Source organism: Rhagoletis zephyria, unplaced genomic scaffold (genome assembly GCF_001687245.7).
Source record: "Rhagoletis zephyria isolate East Lansing unplaced genomic scaffold, Rhagoletis_zephyria_1.1 Rzeph_scaffold_00078, whole genome shotgun sequence".
NCBI classification, from domain to species: domain Eukaryota; kingdom Metazoa; phylum Arthropoda; class Insecta; order Diptera; family Tephritidae; genus Rhagoletis; species Rhagoletis zephyria.
Window position 1 is genome coordinate 387,956 of NW_016157162.1, and position 24,606 is coordinate 412,561.

General features: G+C 33.9%; 1 protein-coding gene across 2 annotated transcripts in view; it reads right to left on the reverse strand.

Annotated features, from left to right (window-relative positions):
* Nucleotides 1-5,063: 5,063 nt before the first annotated feature.
* LOC108373194 (uncharacterized protein YGR130C) overlaps nt 5,064-24,606 on the reverse strand; it is a 32,149-nt gene continuing 12,606 nt past the window's right edge. For both annotated transcript variants that reach the window (XM_017629065.1, XM_017629057.1), the window contains exons 2-3: nt 11,731-11,872; nt 5,064-9,827 (exon numbers count right to left, since the gene is read on the reverse strand). In XM_017629065.1, the coding sequence (XP_017484554.1) occupies nt 9,078-9,827; nt 11,731-11,805 (825 nt within the window). In that variant the 5' untranslated portion in view covers nt 11,806-11,872 and the 3' untranslated portion in view covers nt 5,064-9,077. The remainder of the gene's footprint in view (nt 9,828-11,730; nt 11,873-24,606) is intronic.

Consider the following 24,606-nt stretch of genomic DNA (forward strand, 5'->3'; position numbering starts at 1 on the left):
TAAATTATTTTTAAAATGAATATTCTTCGCAAAGAAACAAAGTGTGGGCATATATGTAATGCACATGTGTACATTAGGATGCCTCACCAAAAAGAGTTACGGGTTTTCCACCAGATTTATACAATTTATTAAATGAGTATTTATTTAAACATTTTTATGCAGACCTTTTCAGCTTAAACTCTTCTATAATCTGAGGTAGTTTTTTGAAAAATTATTTTCAACAATAATTTTATTAATAAAAACCCGATTTTTGTAGGTATTTTCAAATCGCTCCAGCTCACGTAAATCTTAATATTTTGCATAAATGTTTTGGCGAAATTCGTCAAATATAATAAATTTTATAACTCCGTTGGAAAACAAGTACCGATTTTTATTTTGTATGGAGAGTGGTGCAGCCTAATAATACTTTAATAGATAATTATAATCAACGAACGGGCGAAGGCTGGTCAAAGCATTTTGATGGTGCAAAATTGATGATCAACTGAAAGTGCTTGAATGGACCGGATTGCGGAATTCCCCAAGAAGAATAATAAGTTTTCAAAAAATACATTATATTTAGAATTAATTTTCTGCCATTAACAAAAACGATGCTCATCCAACTAATTCGCAATTTATGCTTTTCAGCGAAACTACCGATAAAAAGAGACAAAACCAAAAAAAAAAAACAAGACAATGGGGATGAAGGTAAATGCTGACGTTCCAAAAATTAAATCTACAAATATTTTTATATATGCGGTTTTGTACTTTAAACGACGATATGTATATGCCTTCTTCTTCGTTTCCTTTGCCATTCCCTCATTCATGGGCCGTCTTTTCTTTACAAGCGGTAACTTATCGCAGAATGTTTGACTTTCACTTCGAATTGAGTGGACTTTGAGACCTTAATTAATAAGTTTTAAGGCAGCTGTTTATCTCTTTTCACTGCATTACGCGGCACTTTTGCCTTATTTGTTTTGATAAAACCATTATCTTGCACCTAAATGGAATGTGGACTTAAGTCCAACAAATTTTGTGAAAAGTGATAAAATGCTTGCAAGTTTAATGGAAAAAATTTTATAATTAACCAAAGTTATTAATTAAGTTAAAGCACGCCAATCGTTTCTCGTCTGTGCCAAGTCACGCCAATTTGAAATACCGAGGGAAGCCAAGTCCTTCTCCACTTGATCTTTCCTCCCTCTTCCTATGCTACAACCAGTGGGATCCGAGCTGAATATTTTCAGAGCTGGAGCGTCTGGGCTGCACAATGCCCATTTCATTTGCTGCTGCCTTCGGTAAAAAACTGACTGCATCAAATTGATAACGATAGATTGAAATCGATTTAAAATGTTACTTGTTTGCTAATAGTGGCAGGTTTAATTGCTATGCAGTTTTTAAAAACATGAAGGGACCCGTTTCAATTAAATTCTGTAGAGCGTGTAAAATAATGACGGTCGCACCTAGTTTTTTGAATTACTATGTGGTTAGCTCTATTTCGATTAATTCATGATTCATTCATAAAAATATAAGCTATTTACAACATATTTTAAGCATTAATTTCAATCCTCGTGCTCTTGATTTGCAGGACTTGCTTTAGACATTTGAGAAAAGTTTCGCAGGAGGTCGAGTTCGTTTGATTTTTCGTCCCATCCCATATAGCCCCAAACTCTCTAATCCGATGGGTTTAACTCTAGAGAAGATTGAAGCCATTTTTCCGCTGAGATAAAACCTTTGGAAAAAATTTATTTTCACCAACTTTTCGAATTTCTCGCTACCCTATAAATATTCAGACTCATTTTAGAGTCAGAAAAGTCACTGAATTCGGAGTTGTGACCTTCATTATGAGCTCAAGAAAGAGTCAGAAAAGAACATATTTTCCTTCTTAGAAGGGCACGCCAATATGAGTCCAAGTTAGGAGCCATATTAGAGTCTGAAACACACACATGACGCTTTCTAAGTCTTAAAAACAAAAACCTATTCTTTATAATTCTGATTATTAATAAACCTTTACTTCTATGTGAACGTTTTACTTTTGCTCAACTTGGAATTTATGAAACCAAAATAGTCCGGAATGAGTAAATAAGTCTTAATAACTGCGCTTGGAATCATATTTATGACGAAAGAAAGACACATTTTAGACTCATAAATTCTATGCACACAGAAAATTGTTTAAAGGATAGTAGCACTTTGCTTATTTCCTTTCTCTTTTTAAATTGCAACTTGTCAATACCACGAATTATTTTTTCTTATAAGCCTTTGGCTAAAGGTTTGACCGGAATATTTACTCCACGGACTGTTAACCAGTTTAAGGCTCTTACACAGTTTTTTTTTTTTATTGGAAGAAAGCAAATGTTTCTGAATATATTTACACACAGCATTTTTCGTCCTTTTTGTTGTGACTTGTTAAAGCCTTCCACCACGTTTTTCCTTATTTTCAGTCTTGCTACAGTACGCTGAATCAGCATTTTGTCTATGCTATCTTTTCTTAAGAAATTAAGGCGATCACAAGTTTTCTTGACTTACAAAAAGTAGTTCTTAAATAAATTGCTTTTCACGTCCATGGACATGGACGAAGTAACCCAAAAAATTAAATTATGCGGATATATGTTCCTTAAGAAATAGTTAAGGTTGTTTAGGTGCGACAGATATTATTGTACACACTGTATAATGGATAGAGAGGTTTACCTTTTTTGCATATTTGTCTGGCTTACAGTGGATGGCCGTTTTTACGAAAGCCAAACCCATAAGCCGAGTCAGTCTGTGCAGACTCTAACCCACTATACACTTTACCCTCATGCGCCGTCCTCCTGCAGATACTCCCGCCAAAAATTGCGTTGTGAAGGAGCATTTGACCACGAAGCTATATCGAGTTGCCGAGGTGCAGTCCGCTAGTAGGCTTGTGTCTAGCTCCGTATGTTGCCAACTGCCAACTGTTGTAGGGCATAGCCGTTCGTGATATATCGATGCTACTATCCTTTTATATATTTATACTGCAGCGATAACAGACAAAAGTCACGTAATTTTCGTCTTCATCAACTTGGCATTCTGGACAGAGTTGATAGTCTTCATGACTGAAGCAGTGCAGGTACTTTCTCCAGCAGCCATGCTCTCTTAGGAGCTGGGTTAAATTGAAATTGAGCACTCCCTGCGTTCTATTCAACCATATTTTTTATATTTGGAACTAAGGCTTATGTCCATCTCGGAAGAAGTGCGGCGTTTTTCTGGTTTATTATTACTTGCGTATCTTCTTCCAGTTTTTCTTTCCTCAGCCAATATGGCAGTCGGGGTCAATGTTGCCGCATCATCAGATATCGAACGGTGAGTACAGATCACTCCAATGCTTAGAATATTTATAATGCATACCTTGTTCTTTCGCAGTTGAAAATACTATGGGCCGTATGCATAAAAACCAAGCAATATATATATTTTTTTAATTTCATACCTTTCACTTAAATTTGTTTGAAGAAATCAAGTAAAAGGTTTAAAGTTTTAAGAAAAAGCATTTGCTTAGTTAGGATTTATGCATACGTCCCAATTTGTTGTATCATCTTTCGCTGGGTCATACTCTTTTCATCTCAAACCCAACTTTGTAGAGATGCGGTCTCCAATACCATTTTTTTAATTTTATAAGCTTTTATTTAACTTTCTTTGCATGTATGTATGTAAGTGTGTTTGTTTGGGATATATTTTGCAATTAATTCTTAACCAACTTCCCGATTAACTAGAAACTTGAAATTTTAAACCTAATGACTTCTGCGCCGGGGTCAAGATATTTATAAAGCCTGTATTTTGTACATAGAAAGGAATAACTCCAAACAATTTTAGCCGGCAAGTGACCCTGGGGTCGATATATTTGGAAAACGTGCATCTATTGTCGGATTCATGGCGCAATAAACAGGTTAAATAATAAGACAGCTTTCTCGCTCAATGTTCTGTCATTCGGTTGTTTTATAAAAAATTCTAAATTAATATTTTCAAAAAAGATAACATCAAATCAATAAAAAATCTTTTTCCTACCACTTATTACTTCACCCGGTTTACTTCTATCATCGGTCGGATTTAGTTTATAATATATTATTTGGATTATATATTACTTGCGTGAAAATGAATAGCTCCACCAAAAATTTTGCCGTTAGGTGGCACAGAAAACCCCGTGTTTGTGGCCCGATTTGGTTCATATTTAGAAAGCTTGTTTTAAAAATATTTCTTAATTTAAAATTTTTATATATTTCAAAGAACCATTTAAAAAGAAGTTATACGGTGTTTATTGAGTTTTTGAAAAGAATTTTTAATATTTTCAACAATAGAAAAATTTTCTTTACTGCTTTTCAATGCTGACCTAACCTTTTTTTTGCTATTTTGAGCCAATTGGATAGGATTTTTACTCCGCCGCTACTTCCTTTTCCCAACCGATATTTTTATAATGCAAAATAGGGTAATTTGGCAACTGCTCTGAGGAATACAGGCTTTCCCTCAACAAGTTCATATGCCTCACATAAATTCGAATTTTGGAATAAAATCTACAGTCTGATGGAAAAGGTGTTTAGGTGATGGAATGCAAAAAAAATCGACACTAAGTAACTTACGAATTGGCGGCGTGAGGCACAAAAACTCACTTCCAAAGAAGCAGCATATATGTATGTATCATCCAGCATTAGGACAACTTTTGCCATTCAAAATATAAAGCCAAATGCATTTTATATGGTTTCCATTGAAAATTTTATATATTTTCGTTTATTTAAATATGTATTTGTTTGTTTTAAATTTAGTTTTACATTATGTCATATGTCGTTTACATTTCATAGTTTTACCTCAGCACTTTTGTTTGTTTTATATACATAAATTTTTCTTTGAAAAATACAAAACATATATTTATTTGTATATAATGTATTCAGCCACATATGTATGTGTGTGTATTTAATATATATTTATATTATAAATGTAGTTAAAGCATACATACAGGTATAAACCAAGCAAGGTAAAAATATTCATATTTAGGTAAATATGTAAAAACATTATAACAAAACCATTCGATTTGAATATTTGTTTGGCCCACACAAAAATTACAATTTATATTACATTTTTAGTTTTTTTAAGTTTTACAATTTTTATATGCATTTTAAATTTACTTCAACGTTGCTTGAGAAAGTGAACAAGCAAAAAATAAAAACGAAATAGCAAAAAAAGCAACAACAAAAAGTGGCTGTTTAAATACTTAATATATATATTTTTTTAATATCTTCGACTGCTTCTGTCTTTTAACTAGAATTTCACACAATTCTTATTTTTTAACTTTATTCATTTTTTTAGCTTGTTACTTGCAAAAGTGTTTTTGTTGCTTCGGCTCACATTTTTATTTTATATATGTATTGCTAATTTTTTTTTTGTTGTTTAACCGTGCTAACAACACAAACAAAATAGTTGATTGCGAACAAAGTCTAACGGCACTTTTGAGTGACTTTCGTTACGTTACATATTTTTATTGCTATTTTAAGTTTTCTTATTCTTCTTTACATGTTTGTTGCAAGGGAGTAGGAAATAAAATTTCGTTGCTCCTTAACTAATTTGTGCAAATTATAGCAAATGCGACCACGTTTTATTTTAACTACTTTTTTATTGTATTTTATTTTCTGACTTTTTTCAATTTGAATACTTTACTAACAGCTGGGCTCCCGTTTTCGTTTGGTTTTGCCTTTTATTATTTCAAAAAGGTTTTACGCTTTCTTTCCACCAGCTCCACAGCAACTTATATGTTTAAACATTTTTTATTTTACGAATTCAGGTGCATAAAAAATTTTGCTTTAAAAATTAAATGACTACATTTTTACTATAAAGAAAACGGGAGCCCGCCTGTATGTATAACTACTATTTTTTATTTGTTATTTTCATAAAAATGGTGGTATAGACAGATTCTGCTTGCACTTATTACAAGCTTCCTTTACTCATTCAGCTTTTTGAATTTTTACTATCACTCCCAAACCACTTCTGCAATTATTTTCGCACATTTTCTACCAACCTTCAATGCTTTTTTACATTCCCATTTATTTTTTAATATTTCTCAACCGCAGTTGCGCATTCAAAACATTATTGCATATTGCCTTTTCACTTGAGCTCAGGTTCGTGACTTAAGTCTTTCGTATGGCAGCTTGCTCTCATTAAACAAAATACGCTCACAAGCTTAGTTTGAATTGCTTTCTATGTACATCGGCAGACCGAATGTGCATTTCGTAAGTCGCGAAGCTCTTTCATTAGATGGTGATTTTATCGGTTGTTGTTGTTGTAGCGTAGTTGCTACTGAAGAGGTAAAAGGTATGAATTTTATGCTAAAAAGGACTACTAAAAAATGAAATTGCAGAATGTTTTCAATAGTTTTGCGCTCAGTTTGTGTTGCGGTTTAAAATTTTTCAGTTTTTGGTTTTTATCACTCGACTCTCTTTTTGAAAATACACTACGTACATACATATGTACATACATATTGGCACATTCTATCCCAATTCGGACACCCACACCGTTTTGCATAAATTTTCATGTTGTAGTGCCAATTGAAAGGCCTCCCTGATATTTTTGTAACTTTTTTGTCCAGCCGTTTTCAGATATCAATTTAAAAAAAAAAAAATCCTTTTTATAAATAGTCTGATTGGTATTATTTTTTTCGTTAAAATTTTTCATCTTTAAAATACTTTCGGAACATGAATTCGAACAAATTTCCAAAAAAAAAAAATTCTATAAAATTCATAAAAAATGTTCAAATTTTGATTTTCTTAAATTTTTTTAGCTTTCATCCATTTTGAAACGTTAAAGCTTAGTCCGATAACGAGATAAAAGTGGAATAAATTTTTCGACTTTTGAAAGCTATTAAAAACTATCAAATTTTGTCTCCAACTCAATAATAACAACTTTTTTTGCATTGATCAAAAAGCTAAAAACAATGCATTGCAGAGGGAGGAATGCTCAACATAATTCGCTGTAAACACTTTAACATAAAAAAATAAAAAAAAAAATTCAAGATGTAAAAGTCAAATGGTGTCCGAATTTAGCTGGAGTTCCCCATGTACTTGTATTTGGTAGGTACTGAAATTTTTCAATTTCGGAGAGGATTTTTTAACATTTATTTTTCCAGTCTGTTTTGCTGAGAAATGAAGTGAATCAAAATAGGCTGTCCGAGCGGTCAATATTTCTAAGAGAAATTCTGAAAAGTTTTGAGTTTTTTTTTGAGTTGAAGTGATTCACTCAGGTGACTATTTGTTATAAGATTGTTTTCTTTTTGATACAAAAAATATGTTTGGTTTACAAATAATCAAGCGCCTTTTCATATTTGCGTGAGAAAGGCAAAGTAGTTGCACAGTGAGTAAACTTTTATTTTACAATTTTCGCCTTGAGGATAGAATTTTGCAATCGTAAGGACCGTGGCTTCTAATGCATCGTTTGTTTGGCTTTCAATGCATTGTTTATTGGCATCGCATGCTTTTTAGTGGAGCCTTACTTATCACATGGTTTTTGAATATTCGATTGGTAGTCGATTTTCTACCGAACCAGCGGAGGCAGCCGCACGGAGATTAATCTGACTTAGATTCACACATTCGCGTAGAAATTTCTACGATTGCCATCCATATCCCAGAACTTTTTGCAGCTTCCTATACCCATTGCTCTTCGTCGATAAATAAAATAATGCTCACGACAGCGGTTTAATAATTTTGGCTTCCTAGTTGTGCTTTTAATTGCTTCATAGCTAACCAAGTGCATGTAATTAATATACATACATACATACATCTTATATTTGTGTGCGTCTTAGAGATAAACATAGAAATTTATATACGCAGAACCTTTTCATTTCGTTAATTTAACCATTTTTACGCGCACATTTCCGGCTTCATCGTAAAGCCTTTGATTGAATTGACCTCGCAACAAAAAAAAAACCGGTCAGACGTATGTGGGATGGTTAGGAACGCACAGCGCCTGAAGGTACACATCCATTGTATTAACAAGGAAAATATTTATTTTTGTTTTGTAGACAAAATTCAAAAGTTTTGCCGGCAATTATGTTTTAACTGCTATTTTTCGCACATTATTTTGCTTCAACTTTGCCTTTCTTTCGCGCTGCCTTCATTGCTTGATTGTTCATTTGCTCTACTTTGCAGTTATGGCTCTTGAAATATCTATAGTTTACATACATACATATATGACTTTACTTTTGCTTGCAACCATTTTTTTTGGACTCCCCGGGCATCATGCATAAAAATTAGGCTTAAGCTCCGACTCGATTTTCAATACAATTTCTTGAGTTTGCGCTCCTTAATCAGTGCAAAAACTATTTCATGCATGAAGCCCCTCGAATTACAATATTGATTTGCTTTTGAGTTTCCGTAGTATTTTTTGCATTTATTTTTCAAATATTCTTTCCTTTACACTAAATATTTATAGACTACCTACTTCGCTTATACCCTACACACACAAACTGTGAAAATATTTTGCATACAAACATTTTGACAGGAAAGCTTTACGTCATAAACTCACGCAAGGGCGCATACATAATCAGCCGCACAGCATTGACTTTAATTATCACATCACATTTGCCATTAAGAATTGCTGATATTTAGAAAAAATATTGTTTTTCGAAATTGTACATACATATATAACTACACGCAAACAATAGGCACCATTTCGTGCGTAACCTCCTGCGAGAAGTTATTAAAAAAGTATTTGAATCAAAATTGCTTTTGTTAATATCACACAAATATGTATGCTTATACATAGGTATTTGTTTTCAAAATCAGCAATCCTCTTTCAGCACGCTTTTGTGTGAGCGTTGACGCAAACGCTTTTAGCCTGTCATCCCAATGTCCTAACCCTAAAACCGTAAAAAGTTACAGAAAATTATTAAATTATTACATAAAACCCACTTATGCGATGAACCCCAACCCCCCCAAAAGACTGACTATTGACTATATCTCCCCCCCAGAACACACGGCACGCCATTCATTGCACTCGCCCACACAAATCCCTCGGACTTCTGTCGCTGCCAGCTTGCTTCAGTTCGTGCCCCGCTCCATCCCAGAGCAACTCGTAATGAGCGCGCACGCGCCCCCCTCCGCAGTTCATCCCTAAACGGGACCAATATCACTTTGGTATCTGACGGTCAAATAGTGTGCCGCCTCTGTCATTTGTTCCAAACATTGGTAGAGTCCATTCAAATGTCGCCGGCAACGTTTCGCCAATTCGGTAGCTTTATCGGCATTGGCGATTGAGTTGGCGACGGCTGCGGCACGGGAGTCTGTATCATCACTACCACTAACAGATGCAGTGCTGCTGGGCTTATGACCCTCTGACTCCATACCCGAATCGTTTTCATTGGAAATTTCACTTTCCGAATCGCTTAGATTGCATACCGATGTGGCGGAGACAATCGAGGCCACCGAGGCGGTGGAGGGGCAACGATTGTGACCTTTGGCGCTGCTGTTGGTGGTTGTGGTGATTGTGGTGGCGGTAGCGGCGTTGTTGGCTGTGTTGGGCGCTGTCGATGGACTGCTACTGCTCGTCACACTGACCGCATCCGATTTGTTGGAATCGCAACGCGTATAGAGTATATTGTCTCCATCGGTATGGCGTAGTTGCTCATCGCCTGTGCTGTCCGCATCATCTTCCGAATCATCCTTGCCCGTCCAGAGCAGATCAGTCTTGAGCGCATTCAGCATGCTGTAAAGGTTGAAGAGCTCCGACGAGTTAAGGAATTCGTGTACGTTCTTGGAGTGTTTAGCACTGCGTTTACCATGTGCGCCAGCATGTTCAAGCATATGCTGATTGGATGTGGAATTCTTGCCAGGTGCTGGTATAATATCTGTGCTATCACCGACCTGAAAGAGAGGGAAAGAGACACAGTGTTAGATGCAAGGTTTGGTTATTGAATTTTTCGTATATATGTATGTACATATGTATATGTACTATATGCTTAAACATAAGGCTTTATTGACAGTATGGTAATTTTCCTGGCAAATAGTCTTTGAAGAAACCCCTTTTAATATTGAATTTGATCCAGGCACAAAAATAAGCGATTTACTCGTCGCACCCGTTTAAGTTAAGGCCATGAATATGGTTTCCAATACCAAATTATTGCCGATAGTTTAGCTGTTGTGTTTTGCGTGATTTTTCACGTTTTTTAATTGTTGCTATTATTATTATTATTATCGTCGTCTAGTGTAATTCTTTTTTCAATTTCCCTGGCCGAGGCCCCCATATACACTGCTTGAGGCACATTTAGTCCAGAGCCATACGTCAACAGCTCATCTTCTATCTCCTTTAGGTATATGCCCCTATAGTTCTCCAACATTTGCGAACTAACCAAGGAGGAAGAGAGAATCTGAATTGCCGACTGTCTATCTAAGAAAATGTTTCCTCCAAGAAAACGCTTGCCTTTTTCGTTAATCTAAAGGCTAGCTCCACGTTAAGTTGCTCTGTAAAGATATCCTCTAAGAATTGGGTCCCAGGCTTTACTTTTAAGCAAATGAGGGTCTATGTACCCAGTACGAACTGTACCTGATCGGCCTTTATTTTCAATACCATAAAGCATGAATAAAAACTGATTTAGCTGGTAGTAGCTGAAAGTTTGATACAATAAAAAAGTTGAACGGTAATAAATCGTTCATAGCCTTTGTTGCTGGCCTCTGAATTTTGGAATAGACGTGTACATTTAGTGTACAATCGCTGTTGCTTTGGCTGCATATTTGGCTACCGAGGTCTTCTTTGCTCGCTTCTTAACCTTACGAATATAATTAAGTTTGGGTTCTGAAAAACTTTAAGATTTTACACCCAATATGAGAGATTCAGTCATAACTTTGAAATTAATAAAATTGCTTAATTTTTTTTTAAGGTCAAAAGGCCAGTTTTTTCCCACATTCACACAAACAGGTCAATTCTGCACGTTACCGAAGATTTTGTAACCGGAAACTTTTATTACGAAAAAATGTTATCAGTTCTTGTCAACGCGATTCTGGGTACGTTGGTAACGCAGTTAAAGCTATGAAGAATTGTGGAAATTCTGGCATTGCATATTTCACGGGGCAATACTTTGTTACCAGCTTATGTTACCGATTACAAGAGTACACAGAATGCAAAAAGGGTTTAAAAACTTACCGGAACTTTATTTACCGGTTACAAAATGTTTAGCGCAGAATAGACCTGTAAGCGAACAATCGGTGGCCATATTACTAATCGTACTCATTATCTCATTCGCACTCATTCGCGTATGTATAAATATTCGTAAATTTATCGAAGTAGTATTCGCATTTGTATTCATATTCGAATTTGTACTCGGCTTCATATTCATGTTCCAATTAAAATTTGTACTCGTATTTATATTCATATCCGTATCCATATTCATATTCATATTCATATTCAGTTCATATTCATATTTATACTCATATTCATATTCATATTCATATTCATATTCATATTCATATTCATATTCATATCCATATCCATATTCATATTCATATTTATACTCATATTTACTTTCATATTCATATTCATGTTCATATTTGTATTTATATTCATATCTACATTCATATTCATATTAATATGCCCATTCATATTTGTACTCGCATTCATATTCATATTCGAACTCGCATTTCTGTTCGAAATCGTATTCGTTCGTAGTTGCTTTGCAAAAAGGTTAAAGTTTAAATCCAATAGCAAAGTTGTATCCTTCTAATGCCAGAAATATTTCAAATAATAATTAAAAAAAATTTTATTTGCACCAACCTGTCGATCCATAAGCAAACATGGTACGAGTATGGTATCATCCATCACTTTCACAGATTTCACAAATCTCTCCATTACATTAACGATGCTGTCCTTCGAGAATTGTGGTTCATCATGACGCGCAATGCGACGTAGGCAGTTTCTGGAAATAAAAGAAAGGAAAGAACAATTAGAAAAAATTTAACTAAATACATACTTAAATTATTTGGCTTAGCTATTTTTGTTAGTAACCAAGAGACATAAATGGATGCTTTACTATTTATCTAAATTAAATATTACTACATAGGTACATATTTACATACATACATTTGTAGGTAGTATTTAGTACTCTTTACTATCTTTATAATTTCAGTCTGCTGGTTACACCCCAAATTGGGCCAAATGTTGGGCAATAGCACAAAATCGAACACAGATAATAAAGGATTTACTTATCAGCAAAAGCCTACTCAACAAATAAATAAATAATTTTAGTCGCATTAATTTTTTTGATGTTGTTTAATGAAGGTTGTGCGCTGTCGCCGGCGCGTCTGGTAATGTTACATAAAAAAGGTTTTTTTCTTTTCCGCATTCGCTTGCCGTTAAATGCTGCTTATGAGACGATTATATTAATTGGCGATTTCAGATATTGTTTTATTTTTGGTTTTTTGACATAAGGAAGGCAAATCCCTTTTAACTTTTTTATAAGCGCTAAACGAAAGCCGCTAGTTTTCAGCACTGTTATATAAAATGAATAAAACCCTGTTTGTGTGGCGCGCGTTTTTTTGAAAGTTTAAATGGGAATATTTTGTTTGTGCTTTTGGTAATATCTAGCCTTGTGCGTTTATCGTCTGCTCGGGCAGGTGTTGTTCAACCGACAAACCAGTTGTGATCTATGCAAATTCGACACTTAAATAAAACCATGAATAAAATATGCGATGACTAGCAAAAAAACCGAAGACAAATAATCATATCTAACAACGCGTTACAGATTTTTTTTTTTATGTCGAAACTAAAGACAAAACAACTCATGGGTAAAACCACCACAATTAGACTACGTCCATTGTAATATATTCTGATATTCCAACAGTTTCTGACGGCTGGTTTGCAACTTCTGGTGACCGAGGTTTGCACGGCAGCTATTAGCCTATTATCCCAGCCACTGTTTCTGAGCTTTAATGCCCGTATTGTTTATTCCACAAGTTTTTTGTGCTAGGAGGTCTATGAGTTGTGTGCCACTTATCAGTAAATTCGGACTCTCTTTAATTTTGGAGGGTATTCTCCCAGGTACGGCTGTTTTGTTATTTTTCAATTCTCGAGCGGGGGATTTAAGTTCATAAACATATTTTTGTTATGGAATTTAATTTCATGTGAACTCTAAGCCATTTATTCTCATTAACTTGGCAGCATTTACTGATAGTACCCCAACAACTATACATACATACAAATCGTCAACTTGTTAATTGTTGGCTCAGAAGAAACTAGCGCATAACATTGAAAAATTGTTGTTTTTATTGAAATATGAATGTAGTCAGTTGGCACCAACAACCACCAGTGTACTGGTAGAAACTAGCCCTGAGGCTAGCACGAAAGCAGTGGAACAGCCACCAGTTGCTGTTCTGCAAATCCCATTCGTTTTGTATACTAATTCAAATCTGATTTTTTTTTTATAATTTTAATTTAATTCAATTTAACATTTCTAAATTTGGACGACAGCTTTCAAATGTTTCGGTATTCATAGGCAACGCGCGCGATGGCAGGTAGACACAGAACGCGTGTCGTTTTATTTGAAATATGTTTTGCTCATCAATTCCGTATGTATAGTATAGCTTTTTTATGCATAAATATTTATTTAATGTACATTTATATCAAGTCGCTTCCTTTCATACGGAATTAGTTGAACTAGGTGTGTATGCATGGAAAAAAGTTCATCTATTTGTATACCATAAACGCGGTTCACATCGCATGCATTCACTCATATATACATACATACATACGTACATAAATATGTAGGAGTTAGTGATGAGCAAAATTACTACATAAATGCAAAGAACTAAGTACAAAAGTATTTAGGTATTTATGTTGTAATAAATAATCAAGTACTATGTTATTCAGTATCTTGGATGTTATTAGTTTCCTCTCCTAACCAGCCGTATAAAGAAGTGTAATGCATGTATGTATGTATGTGTACTAGGGTGAATCACTTTCATCAGAAGATGGAAAAGTTTAAGCTTAAAACGCAATAAAATGATTACAAATTTTATAAATGGATTTGGAATAATAAAATGTCCATATCGCTCCAGCTCAAGTAAGTCTTAATACTTTTCCGAAATATTTTAAGGGAAGTCTATAAATTGTATAATTCCAGTGGAAGAACCACACCTTTTTTTTGTGGGGGGGGGGGGGGGGGGGGGGGGGGGCACCCTAATATATATATATGTAAAAAAATACTAACAAGTATGTACATGTGTACATACAGTTAAACTCATTGTACATACATATTCATGTACACTCAAAAAATTGCATGTAAAACTACTACTACTGAAAAGTGTTTATTTTTCAACCAAAATCTATGTAAATATGCACACAAGGTGTCAAGATTTGATTTTGAACATCCCTGCAAACCAAAGTTCTCGAAATCTTAAGGAAATCGTTAGGAGTATCTCATTTCTGTAACGATTTTTTTACGAATTTTCAAAGAAAATTATATGAAGTGGTTGACACGAACTCGTAAAGAAATTTCTGTACGAAAAATAAAGAAAATTCTGTAAAAATTCTGAAAGACATTCTTCACATAGCACCATTATTTTCGCTGCTTCACAGATTTTCTTCCGAAATTTCGTAAAAGAATGGAAGTGTGCGTAATTTATTTCATTTTAGAAAATTCGGCAAAAAATCGAGTTAAATCTTAACGAATTCTTTAAAATATCTTTACAATGCAGAATACTCTGAAAAAATGGTTTGCAGGGATGATATGTTTAAAATATACACATAAATATATACATTAAATTTTTAAAATTGCAAAAATTCTTTAAAGTAAAAATACATCTTTTACTAATAATAACCATTAAGTGCTCATATTTACTCGATTTTAAACTTTTTGTGTGTAATTTTGCTCTACGCGACAAATTTGGCATGTAAAAGTAAACAGCCAAAGCCAGGGCAAATTTAGACAAACATTTTTTAGAGTGTACGTAAGTGTATACACATACATTCGTATATGTGGGTGGTAATCGACGCGCCCCTGAACAACGGCAACGGATGGCAAATGCTCACGCCGCATTTCGAACTACAGCAGCAAGTGCAAAAATATATACACACATACAATAAAATGCGCCTTAATATACATACATACAAATAATTATAGGTATGGATAGTATATATTCAAAAACCTAAGTTGTCATGAAGCTCGAGTCGCATCAAGTATTCATTTAGAATATTGATGAACCTGTGCAACTTGTAAAAGTTGCGCTTCAGCCAAGTTGACCGATTCAACTGACCGATTCACCTGAACGTTTTAGATAGTCACCTACAAACGTATTTGCTATTCTACAAACGTACCAAGCTGCATCGTCGACCACCACTTGTTGAGGGCCTAACTGAGGGCCAAAGTGCCGTATCAGCCAAATTTATGTCGAGGAAGGCGTTTCGAAGAATAACTGCTGTCGTTCACTTTAGTGACAGTGAAGAATTTGGTGTTTATGTTTTGGGGTTTTTTTAGATTACTTTTTGATATTTAAGTACATACATACATATGTTCATATTTACAAGTACATTAAGAGCCACGTGACGTCAATTGGAAGCCATAAATAAAGCCAAATACTGATATGAAAATTGCATCGCGCTCAACTGTCTGAAAAAAGTGCTAACCTAAGCTAATATTAAAATTTAAAGCTGCAGTCTGATTAAGTTTGGCTATTATTAATCTACACTTTTCATTTTCTTGCAGCTTGCTGATTTATGACCAACAAAAATTATTTATGTTTTATAAAATTTTATTTAAAAAAAACATAATTGTTATCGCCTTGCATTCCATTTGACGTTATTGCTAAAGAGTTGATATATTTATGACGACCAATAAATGGCTAATCGGCGGATATTCAATGTGAACGCACCTAATACTTGGTAGCCATTATAAAGCTACATAGGCTTGTCTTTTTGCTGATGTCAGAACCATTGACAGCTAGTCAAGTGCAATAATTTCGATTTATTATTTTATATTAGCCCATTAAGTAGTTAAGATTGTATTAGTTAGTTGTATAGCAAGTTGCCTTCGATGATCGTTAATTTGGTGGTGAGCCAGTACTGAGCTGACTGCGTGATATTTTTATGGTTTCCTTGAGCTCATTTAATTTGCAAATTCAAGAAAGAAAAAAAAAATCAACGCATAAACTTTAATTTGTTGCCGTGGTTTGCGATTAAATATTTTGCTATGTAGAAGTATTAGCTTTGAATGAACCTTTCAATAATTTAATATGCACGTAAAAAATAAAATAGAAATTTTATTGTCGTTTGCTCTAAGCTTAACCAGCATTTCACCTGCGCGACTTTTATCTCTTTAGAAAGTCTTATTCCAGTTATTGAATTTCAACGATAGTGATAAAGCACATATCGTCACCTGAAATGCAAAAAGTCATAACTAATAAAAAAATGCAAAATTCACTTTTTGATTTATATGATGGATTTCATCGAATAACAACTCCCCACATCAATTTAGGAGCGTTCCTTATCTCCCAGAAATAGTCAGAAAAAGTCCGAAGTAGTCAGATTTAGTCCAAAAAGCGTTCCTTAACTCGGAAATGACAGCAAAAATGAGAGAGCAACACTCAGTGAGAAGTCGTCAGTCCGAAGTCGTCAGATTTAGTCAGAAGAATTTTTCCTGGCAAAATCCTGAAAAGTGTCAAACTCAACTAAATTTAAATTAACGGAAATTAAAGAATACGCAAAAAGTGAGAATAATCTAAAAAGTAAAAAAAGTGAATTGAAATTGGAAGGAGGCAAAAAATAATTGATATAGTAAGTGTTTATTGTGCTTGTGCTTGTGTGAATGTGTTTTGTACATACATTTCCATTCTTATTTGACGTTAGTTTTGTTGTTGCCATTCTTCGGACTAAAAATGTGTTTTTTTGCGTTCCTTTACTTTTCCTGTTATTCTCTTTTAGTGAGCGCATTTTGCTTACGCTCTGTCATTTTGACACTTTTCAGATTTTAGTCCAAAAAGATAAGGAATGAACCTTTTATAGAAAAAATAAACGTTATTAAGTATTTTTGCATTTCAGGTGACGATATGTATCTAAATACATACGTTTATCATTTTTTAATTTTCCACTCACAAAAAGCTTTGGGATGACACACTTAATTTATTTAAAAATATTGTGGAATTCAAGTAACACAATTTTTTTACAATCCTTTTAAATGAATTTTACGTCCGCAGATCCTTCCCTTTCATAGCTAAAAAAACTTACTGAATACATACTTAGTTAAAAGTCACAGTTAGCCAGACCTGAGTAGTGCAGGGAAAAATTTGTGGTAAGTATGGGAATTTTAGTCAAAAAGCTGCCACAATATTGAGTCGAACATTCGGGCAACAAGCACGTTGGCATAAAAGCTTCAAAATATCAATATATTTCTATGCACAGTGACATGAATTCTTCGTGGACAATGTCTTTTGAACAATACCCACACAGCAGCTTTCTGAATTCTCCGAAGGAAATTATATTGAGTTAGACTGTTTTGTCAACCAATTGATTTAAATAAACCGTTATATTTTAAAGTGGATGACAATACACTTGTATAAAGGCTCCCAAAAATAATGTATACGTACGTTCAATTGATAATAACTTTTGTGTTAAAACTTCCTGTAAAAGCAACACTTGATCTTTTTAATATCCATAAATGAATTATAAAGTATTCTTGTGCTAAGGCAAAGTCCAATCAATAGAAACTGTACACACATACATACGCGTACTGATAATAAAATACATTGAATACCAGAACTAATCCACAATTGTTGAAAGCTTTGCATAATAATGCAAAGAACAAGTTGTATTCTATTTCTGCTGTGTCATAGTTTTTTTTTTGTGCAAACATTAATATTTATTAATCAAAAAGCAATAAAAAAACAAAAACAATAAGGAAGAGCTTGTGCCGCCAACCAGTCTGGCCTGCTACTTAATTTTATCGCATAATTCTCAGACGCCACTCTGTAAAGCGTTACATGCTGCTCGCCATGCTTTTTCCGCTGCCTATTTACATACATACATACATATGTGTGTGGGAGACATCCAAAGTTCGGAGGGAACTTTCCAAAGTTTTGAGCATGTGGCAGCCGAGTGCCACCACGATAAGCAACGCTGCATAGGGTCACAAATAGGGATGTTAATTTTTCTGCTTTTTACGATACCGGGATTTTCGAGATGTGGTTACCAAAATTTAAATATTCATTACTTTTCAACAACTTAAATCTAAAAAAATTGCTTCTTCTTACCTACCATAAAATAAATAAAAAGTAGATGGGTTTGAAACCTTTTTTATACCTTTCATGAGCATGAAATGGTATTATAACTTTGGTCCGATGTTTGTAAGTACCAGAACAAAAAGACATAGACCCATTAAAATGTATACTTATATGATCAGAACGTCGAGCTGAGTTGATTTATCCATGTCCGTCTGTCCGTCTGTCTGTCTGTCCGTCTGTTTGTATGCAATCTAGTCTCTCAGTTTTCGAGATATCCGGATCAAATTTGGTAGGTGGGTGTATTTTTATAATGTATTAATCATTTGTCGGAACCGGAAGAATCGGACCACTATAACATATAGCTCCCATACAACTGATTGTTCAGATATGAGATTTTTCGTTATAATTCATCCATTTATGTAGCTAGGACCATGAAATTTCGCGCTGTTTTCACTCATTATCAACAGAAGACTTACAGCGAAAATAACAAAGATCGGGTCACTATAACCTGCAGCCCCCATACAACTGATTGTTCAGATATGAGGTCTTTTATCATAACTCCTCCATTTATGCAGCTAGGAACATGAAATTTCGCACCATTTTCACTCATTATTAACAGAATACTTACAGTGAAAATAACAAGGATCGGATGACTACAACATATATCTTCCATACATCTGATTGTTCAGATATGGGATTTTACTGTAAAACTCCTTTATTTGAACAGCTAAAACCGATAAATTTCGTAAGATATTTTATAAATAATAATACAAAGTCTACTGAGAAAATCGTCAAAATCTATGCTGTATAAGCTTTATCTCCTATAGCACTGATTGTTCAGATACCAGTTTTTGCGATATATCTCCTTTATGTAGGAAACTAAACCCAATAAATTGTGTTACCGGTTTACATACCGATCACATAGCAGTGAAAATCACTTAGATTGGTGCCATATAAAGTATATCCTCCATACCTCTGATTTTTTAGAGGCGATTTTTTATATAAGTATGTAACTCCTCTATCGATGTATGCAGATGTATTCAAAATCAGTAATCTGTCAAACTAAAATTTGCAGATGTTCATGAAGACAGTGCTGCTCTTACTTGTTTTTATTTTCTCTCTGGCGTCAGGATTTATTTTAAAGGACTTTGTAATTTCAAAGATATGATTAATCTCAAAAATTATTTCGAAAATTCAATGCAATGTAGAATAAAAATATGGGTACCAGATGAAAGACGAAATTCCAGTAGAATTTAAAAAATTACAATTTTTTGGATTCATAAGGATGAATAGGTAATTTTTTAAGCTGATAAAGTTGGAAGGACGAAATTCGAGGATATTATCGACTTTATATAAGTCCTTAATATATAATTTTTTCAAAAGCACATATTACGAAGTTTCAAGCATACAATTTTAAAAGGACATTTTCAATACTTACTAGTCCTTATGTACCGAAAAGGTGAATCTGACTACATTCTACAGAATTTCTTTTTTAGTGTGATGCCCGTACTTCCTCTCTAAGCACACTTCACTGAATTTTTTAAATTATTTTTGGATTACTGACGTCAGTGTGAAAAACTAAAAACCCAACTTTACTATATTTGGCACATGGTTTCGCGGATATATTGTTTTTTGTGTGTAAAATTTCCTATCTATGTGGCCAATACTGGTCAAGAAAAGGAGTTTTTATTATTGCCATCAGTGCAAGTTATGAATCCGAAAATCCCGGGATTATTTGCCAAGAATCCCGGGGTTTTTGGGACCTTGAAAAGGCCGGGATCCCGCGATAAACATTCCTAGTCACAACATAAAGCATCACAATTAGAAGTGCATTGGCCAATCAACAACTCTACCAACCGCGTCGCCAGAGAGCGGCGCAATCAGCTAGACATAGTAAATACATTGTACATACATACATACGCATAGTCTGCCAGTTAGTTTGTCAATCAGCTGTTGGGCGTATACTTATGGTAGTAATGATTATGCTCGTACGCATGCACGCGGTAATCATGCGTTTAAGACGTGACTTGTAAGGCAATGTACCTACTGCGTGCAGCATACCCGCATGTAATCACATACAAACATATTTGTATATGTAGTTGTATTCATTAAAAATGCTCCCACTCACTTTCTTCTGTGAGAATTATGGAATTAAAATGGAAGTGTTTTCTGAAGAGAACAGAAAAAGGCAAAACAGGCATCATAAAATCGGCGTCCATGACTACACATGCTACATCCATTCACAGATGTAGGTAAGTGTGTAAATTTAAAATTTTTGTTGTTGTCTTTTTAATGAAGAACCTAGTGCCTAGAATTAGGTATCATACAATTATTCCCAAAACATTTGTATCTGTCCAACTATCTACACGCATTTATTGTCCCTGGTCACGCAGTGAGTGCGTGCACACTCCAGACAACAGGCAGCCAGTGAAGGAAATTTACCAACCCGCCTGCTTAAGAAATGCGCATGGAATAACTATGTACATATGTATGTAGTGTGAGTGTCAAGATACCACCAAACGTTGAGCCTCTCTAATCAATTGTACACATGTGTAATCTAACAAACATACATACATATGTATGTACATATGTACATACAGTGTTTATTGAATACGCGTGTGCGCTATTTACAGAATTATGTAGTGGAATTTGAACGTCTGGGAGACCGGCAAATGATTGCTGCTCTTGGAAACAGAGGCAAAGATTTATGAAAGAACTATTTAACTTGTGTGGCTTTAGAAGTTTTGATTCGAGACGAAAATAAAATGTTTTTTCAATTTCAATGTTTCAAACTTTTATTAAAATGACATCCTAAACTATAATAGCTAGTAGTACATACTAGCTGAGTGCCCAATGCTTTTGTGCTTTGGAGCAAAAATTTACGAAATAGAGCCAAGCTGTTTTTTAAAGTTGCTCAAATATGAATGTATGCATGTATGTATAGACCAGTGCTGCCAGATTTTTTTTCAAAAAAAAGCGGTGAATTCTGAAGGAAAACTGTATTTTTAGCAAAAAAAAAAGCTGTAGCCTTTAAGAACGAAGGCATTTTTTTGAATGTTTTTTCACCGTATAATTGAAATGCAGCTGAGCCATTTTTATTCAAAAGAAGATACGCTGCACCTCCATCGCCCGTCTTTTACTTAAAAATTTACTTCCAAATCTGTAATTTTAACAAAACTGTAATGAAATATAAAAAAATTTCAGTTTGTCTAAAAATCTGCGATTTACAGTTAAAACTGTGAATATCGCAATGTTGGTATAGACCTACATATATATATAAAAGAAAGTTCGTAAAGGTCTCAAACAATTATGATTAATATTTTTTGGGTTGACTCACGTTGCACCCAGTATGCCAATATGTTCATAATATTTAGTTCAATCACTCATTTACTAAGCCTTTTACTTACTGATTTTACGATAGCGATTGTAAAAAGAAGGCACTTGTCTGGCGACGTTACTGAACACTTGTAATATCAATTAAGTAACTAAAGTAATTATTAAAACTACTCACACGACGGGTAAAGTAGGCAATAGCACTGGTAAAATGTAGCAGTTTTGCAGCTAGCAGTTAACACTTCAAATGACCCACTAAGTATGCAATGATCAAATGAGTTTAAAAGTTGCTTTTATCTCTTCATTGTTGCCATAATTTATAGCAATTTATATCAATCAACATCAAATAAACTACCACCAAATTGGTTTGACATGGAGTGGCGTGATCTCGATTCACGGTATATGTGTATAATAGCAATGAAAGCAGCGTGGCGGCAGCGCAATGACATAAAACGTTTCAACGTTTGTCGTTCGATCTCAAAATTCAAAATTAAATTCGAAGAATTAAATGTGGTACAATTTTGGCACCTTCTAAACACAGGGTTAAAATTGGCCCAAGTATACCATATTTTTTGCATAACTCATTTGATTGCAAATACTATATAATTCTAACGTTTTTAAACCAAGAAAAAGTTGTGAAAATACGTAATTTTGTTTGTTCAAAGGTACTGTTATCATCCGATATACGATTATTTCTAAATATTTCGAAATGAAGTTAAGCTAATATTTATTTTACAGAAAATAGTCGTTAGTTGTTGATGTTTTCTCTGAATTCAACAATATATTCAACAATTCTCAGATTTTTTTTTACGCCATTTTCTTAGTGCGGTTTTTCCAACTAACCTCAAGATTTATCTGCCCTTCAAACATTTTTTTTTTTTCAGTACAAAATTTGTGTTTTAAGGCAGATAAATTTTAAAATTCTTGATTTTTACTTTTTTTAATAAAAAAATAATCCTTAAATCTTGAATTTTATTTTTCGGTCAAATTTAATGGTTATTTAGTGATTTTAAATTTTTCGATCAAAAGTAACCGATATTTGGATTTATTTTTTAGATGTTATAATCGAACCTGCGGTTTAAGGACCATATTAAATCTTTTATGATTCAAAATTTAATGACAAAATAACGATTGAATTTGACAGAAAAAATAAAAATCCGAACTTAACGCTTTTCGAAGTGTATATTTTTTGATGCCACAGACTTTTATCGCAAATCCAGGAAAATGGCAGTTATAAACCCTTCGATGGTTGATTCTTCCGAGTCAATGGTTAAAAGGAATTTTTATAACATTTTTTTCGCAATTTTTTTTGATGTAGAAATGCATCTAAATACGCTAGTAATATTTCTGCACCAACAAGAAAATTTTGAAAAAAAATATTTGCTTACGTTATTTTGGCGGTTAAGGCCAGTAGAGTATTGTGGACATCGACATTTTTTGTTTGCCAAAAAGTGTGACACTACGAAAACAACATATTTACAATCGGTGGTGAAATAAAATACCAAAAATTACTATTTTTCAAGGCAGGGGAAGTTTCGATTATATCAAAACTTGTTTATGCCCGCCATTCTAAGAAAAAATGAGGTAAATATTACTAACTAACAGACAACATACACAATAGACTAAGTAAGCAAATCGAATGTATCTATTTATAAACTTAAATGTACAGACGTATCTTATCTTCAAGGAATGCAACGCCAATCAGCTCATAAGATTACAACTGAAATGATACAAATTGCATCAACATTTGCGGGCGATGGCAACTTTTGCATTGTACTTAAAACTGTGAATGTATCTGTGAGCGTGTTGCAATTTTGCCCAAACAAAGCACAATATCTGTGTCCTTCGTTCTGCACTTTTCCACCCACACCTCGCATAAGGTGCGCGCGCATCAGGTGATAATCAGGCCATCTGCGCTGTATTTTATGTCATACATAAGCACAGATCCATATAAATAAACAAATACAGATATAAGTATGTATGTTTGTAACTGCATACAAATATTTATTGGCATAAAAGTGCTGTTGTTAGCGCCAAAATAAAAATAAAATTAAAGTAGTAATTTAAAAAAAAAAAGTGATCATTACAAGCAAAAGTGAGCGTCTACTTGGCATCTGGCCAATATCAAACCAAATGCTTGTGCTGGGAACACCCTCCGACGCATTAGATCTATTTGATTGCGAGAATGATGTTGTCAAGTGAAAACAAAGTATTGACGAGAGTCATTGGGAAATGCGCAAAATACGTTTACAATACATAATTATTACGTACATACGAATATCATCTTAATTAGATGATTGAATGATGCGTTTAGAATTGTGATGAAATTGCAAGTACTAGAAATTTGCACGGCATTTATTTTCCTTTTTCCTACTTTCACATTCCATCAGATTATTTTTTACATACACAATACTTATGCTTAAAATCCATACTAAAGTTTAATTTTCTGTACTTTAGAGGCAGACACATTTAGACCGTTATTGGTTCGTTGTTATACCGTTGTAAATGTTTACTATATTCTTCATTTCCCTGAAAGTGAAACCAATTCGACACTCTGATGTAAGCCAAAGGATAAAGTCCCAGTCATTCCAGCTGTAGGTACTCAGTTCAGCCAGACAACCAATGGTACGAAAGTCGGAAGAGTTGACCCACTAATTAAGGCGAGATGTATTGTAATTATTACCCTACTTTTGGGTTCAGCAGACCATCTTCTATTCGCCTGTTCTATAAAGTTATTCTTAAGCCAGTGTTTGAAAGATGGAGATAATTCTTGTGTAGAAATAATTCCTCAGAGCAAAGGGAGGTACTGTATAGTCTGGGCATCTAAAGTCCAACGATAAAAAGATAAGCAAGGTCTCTTTGGATCTTTTTAGTGCGAAAATGATATTTTAAATAAATCCTCATTAGAATTTTCTATTCCGAGTCATAAATGAAAATTGCGCATAAAATAATAAAAATATAATAGGAAATATAATTTGTTTAATTTAATATAAAGTTTAATGGCATAATTATAATTGCAATTGAATATTAAATACATATATTTAAGATAGCATATTTGAAGCTGTGCCTGTGATGTTAGCGAGGTACAAAACATATTACTTAATTCTTT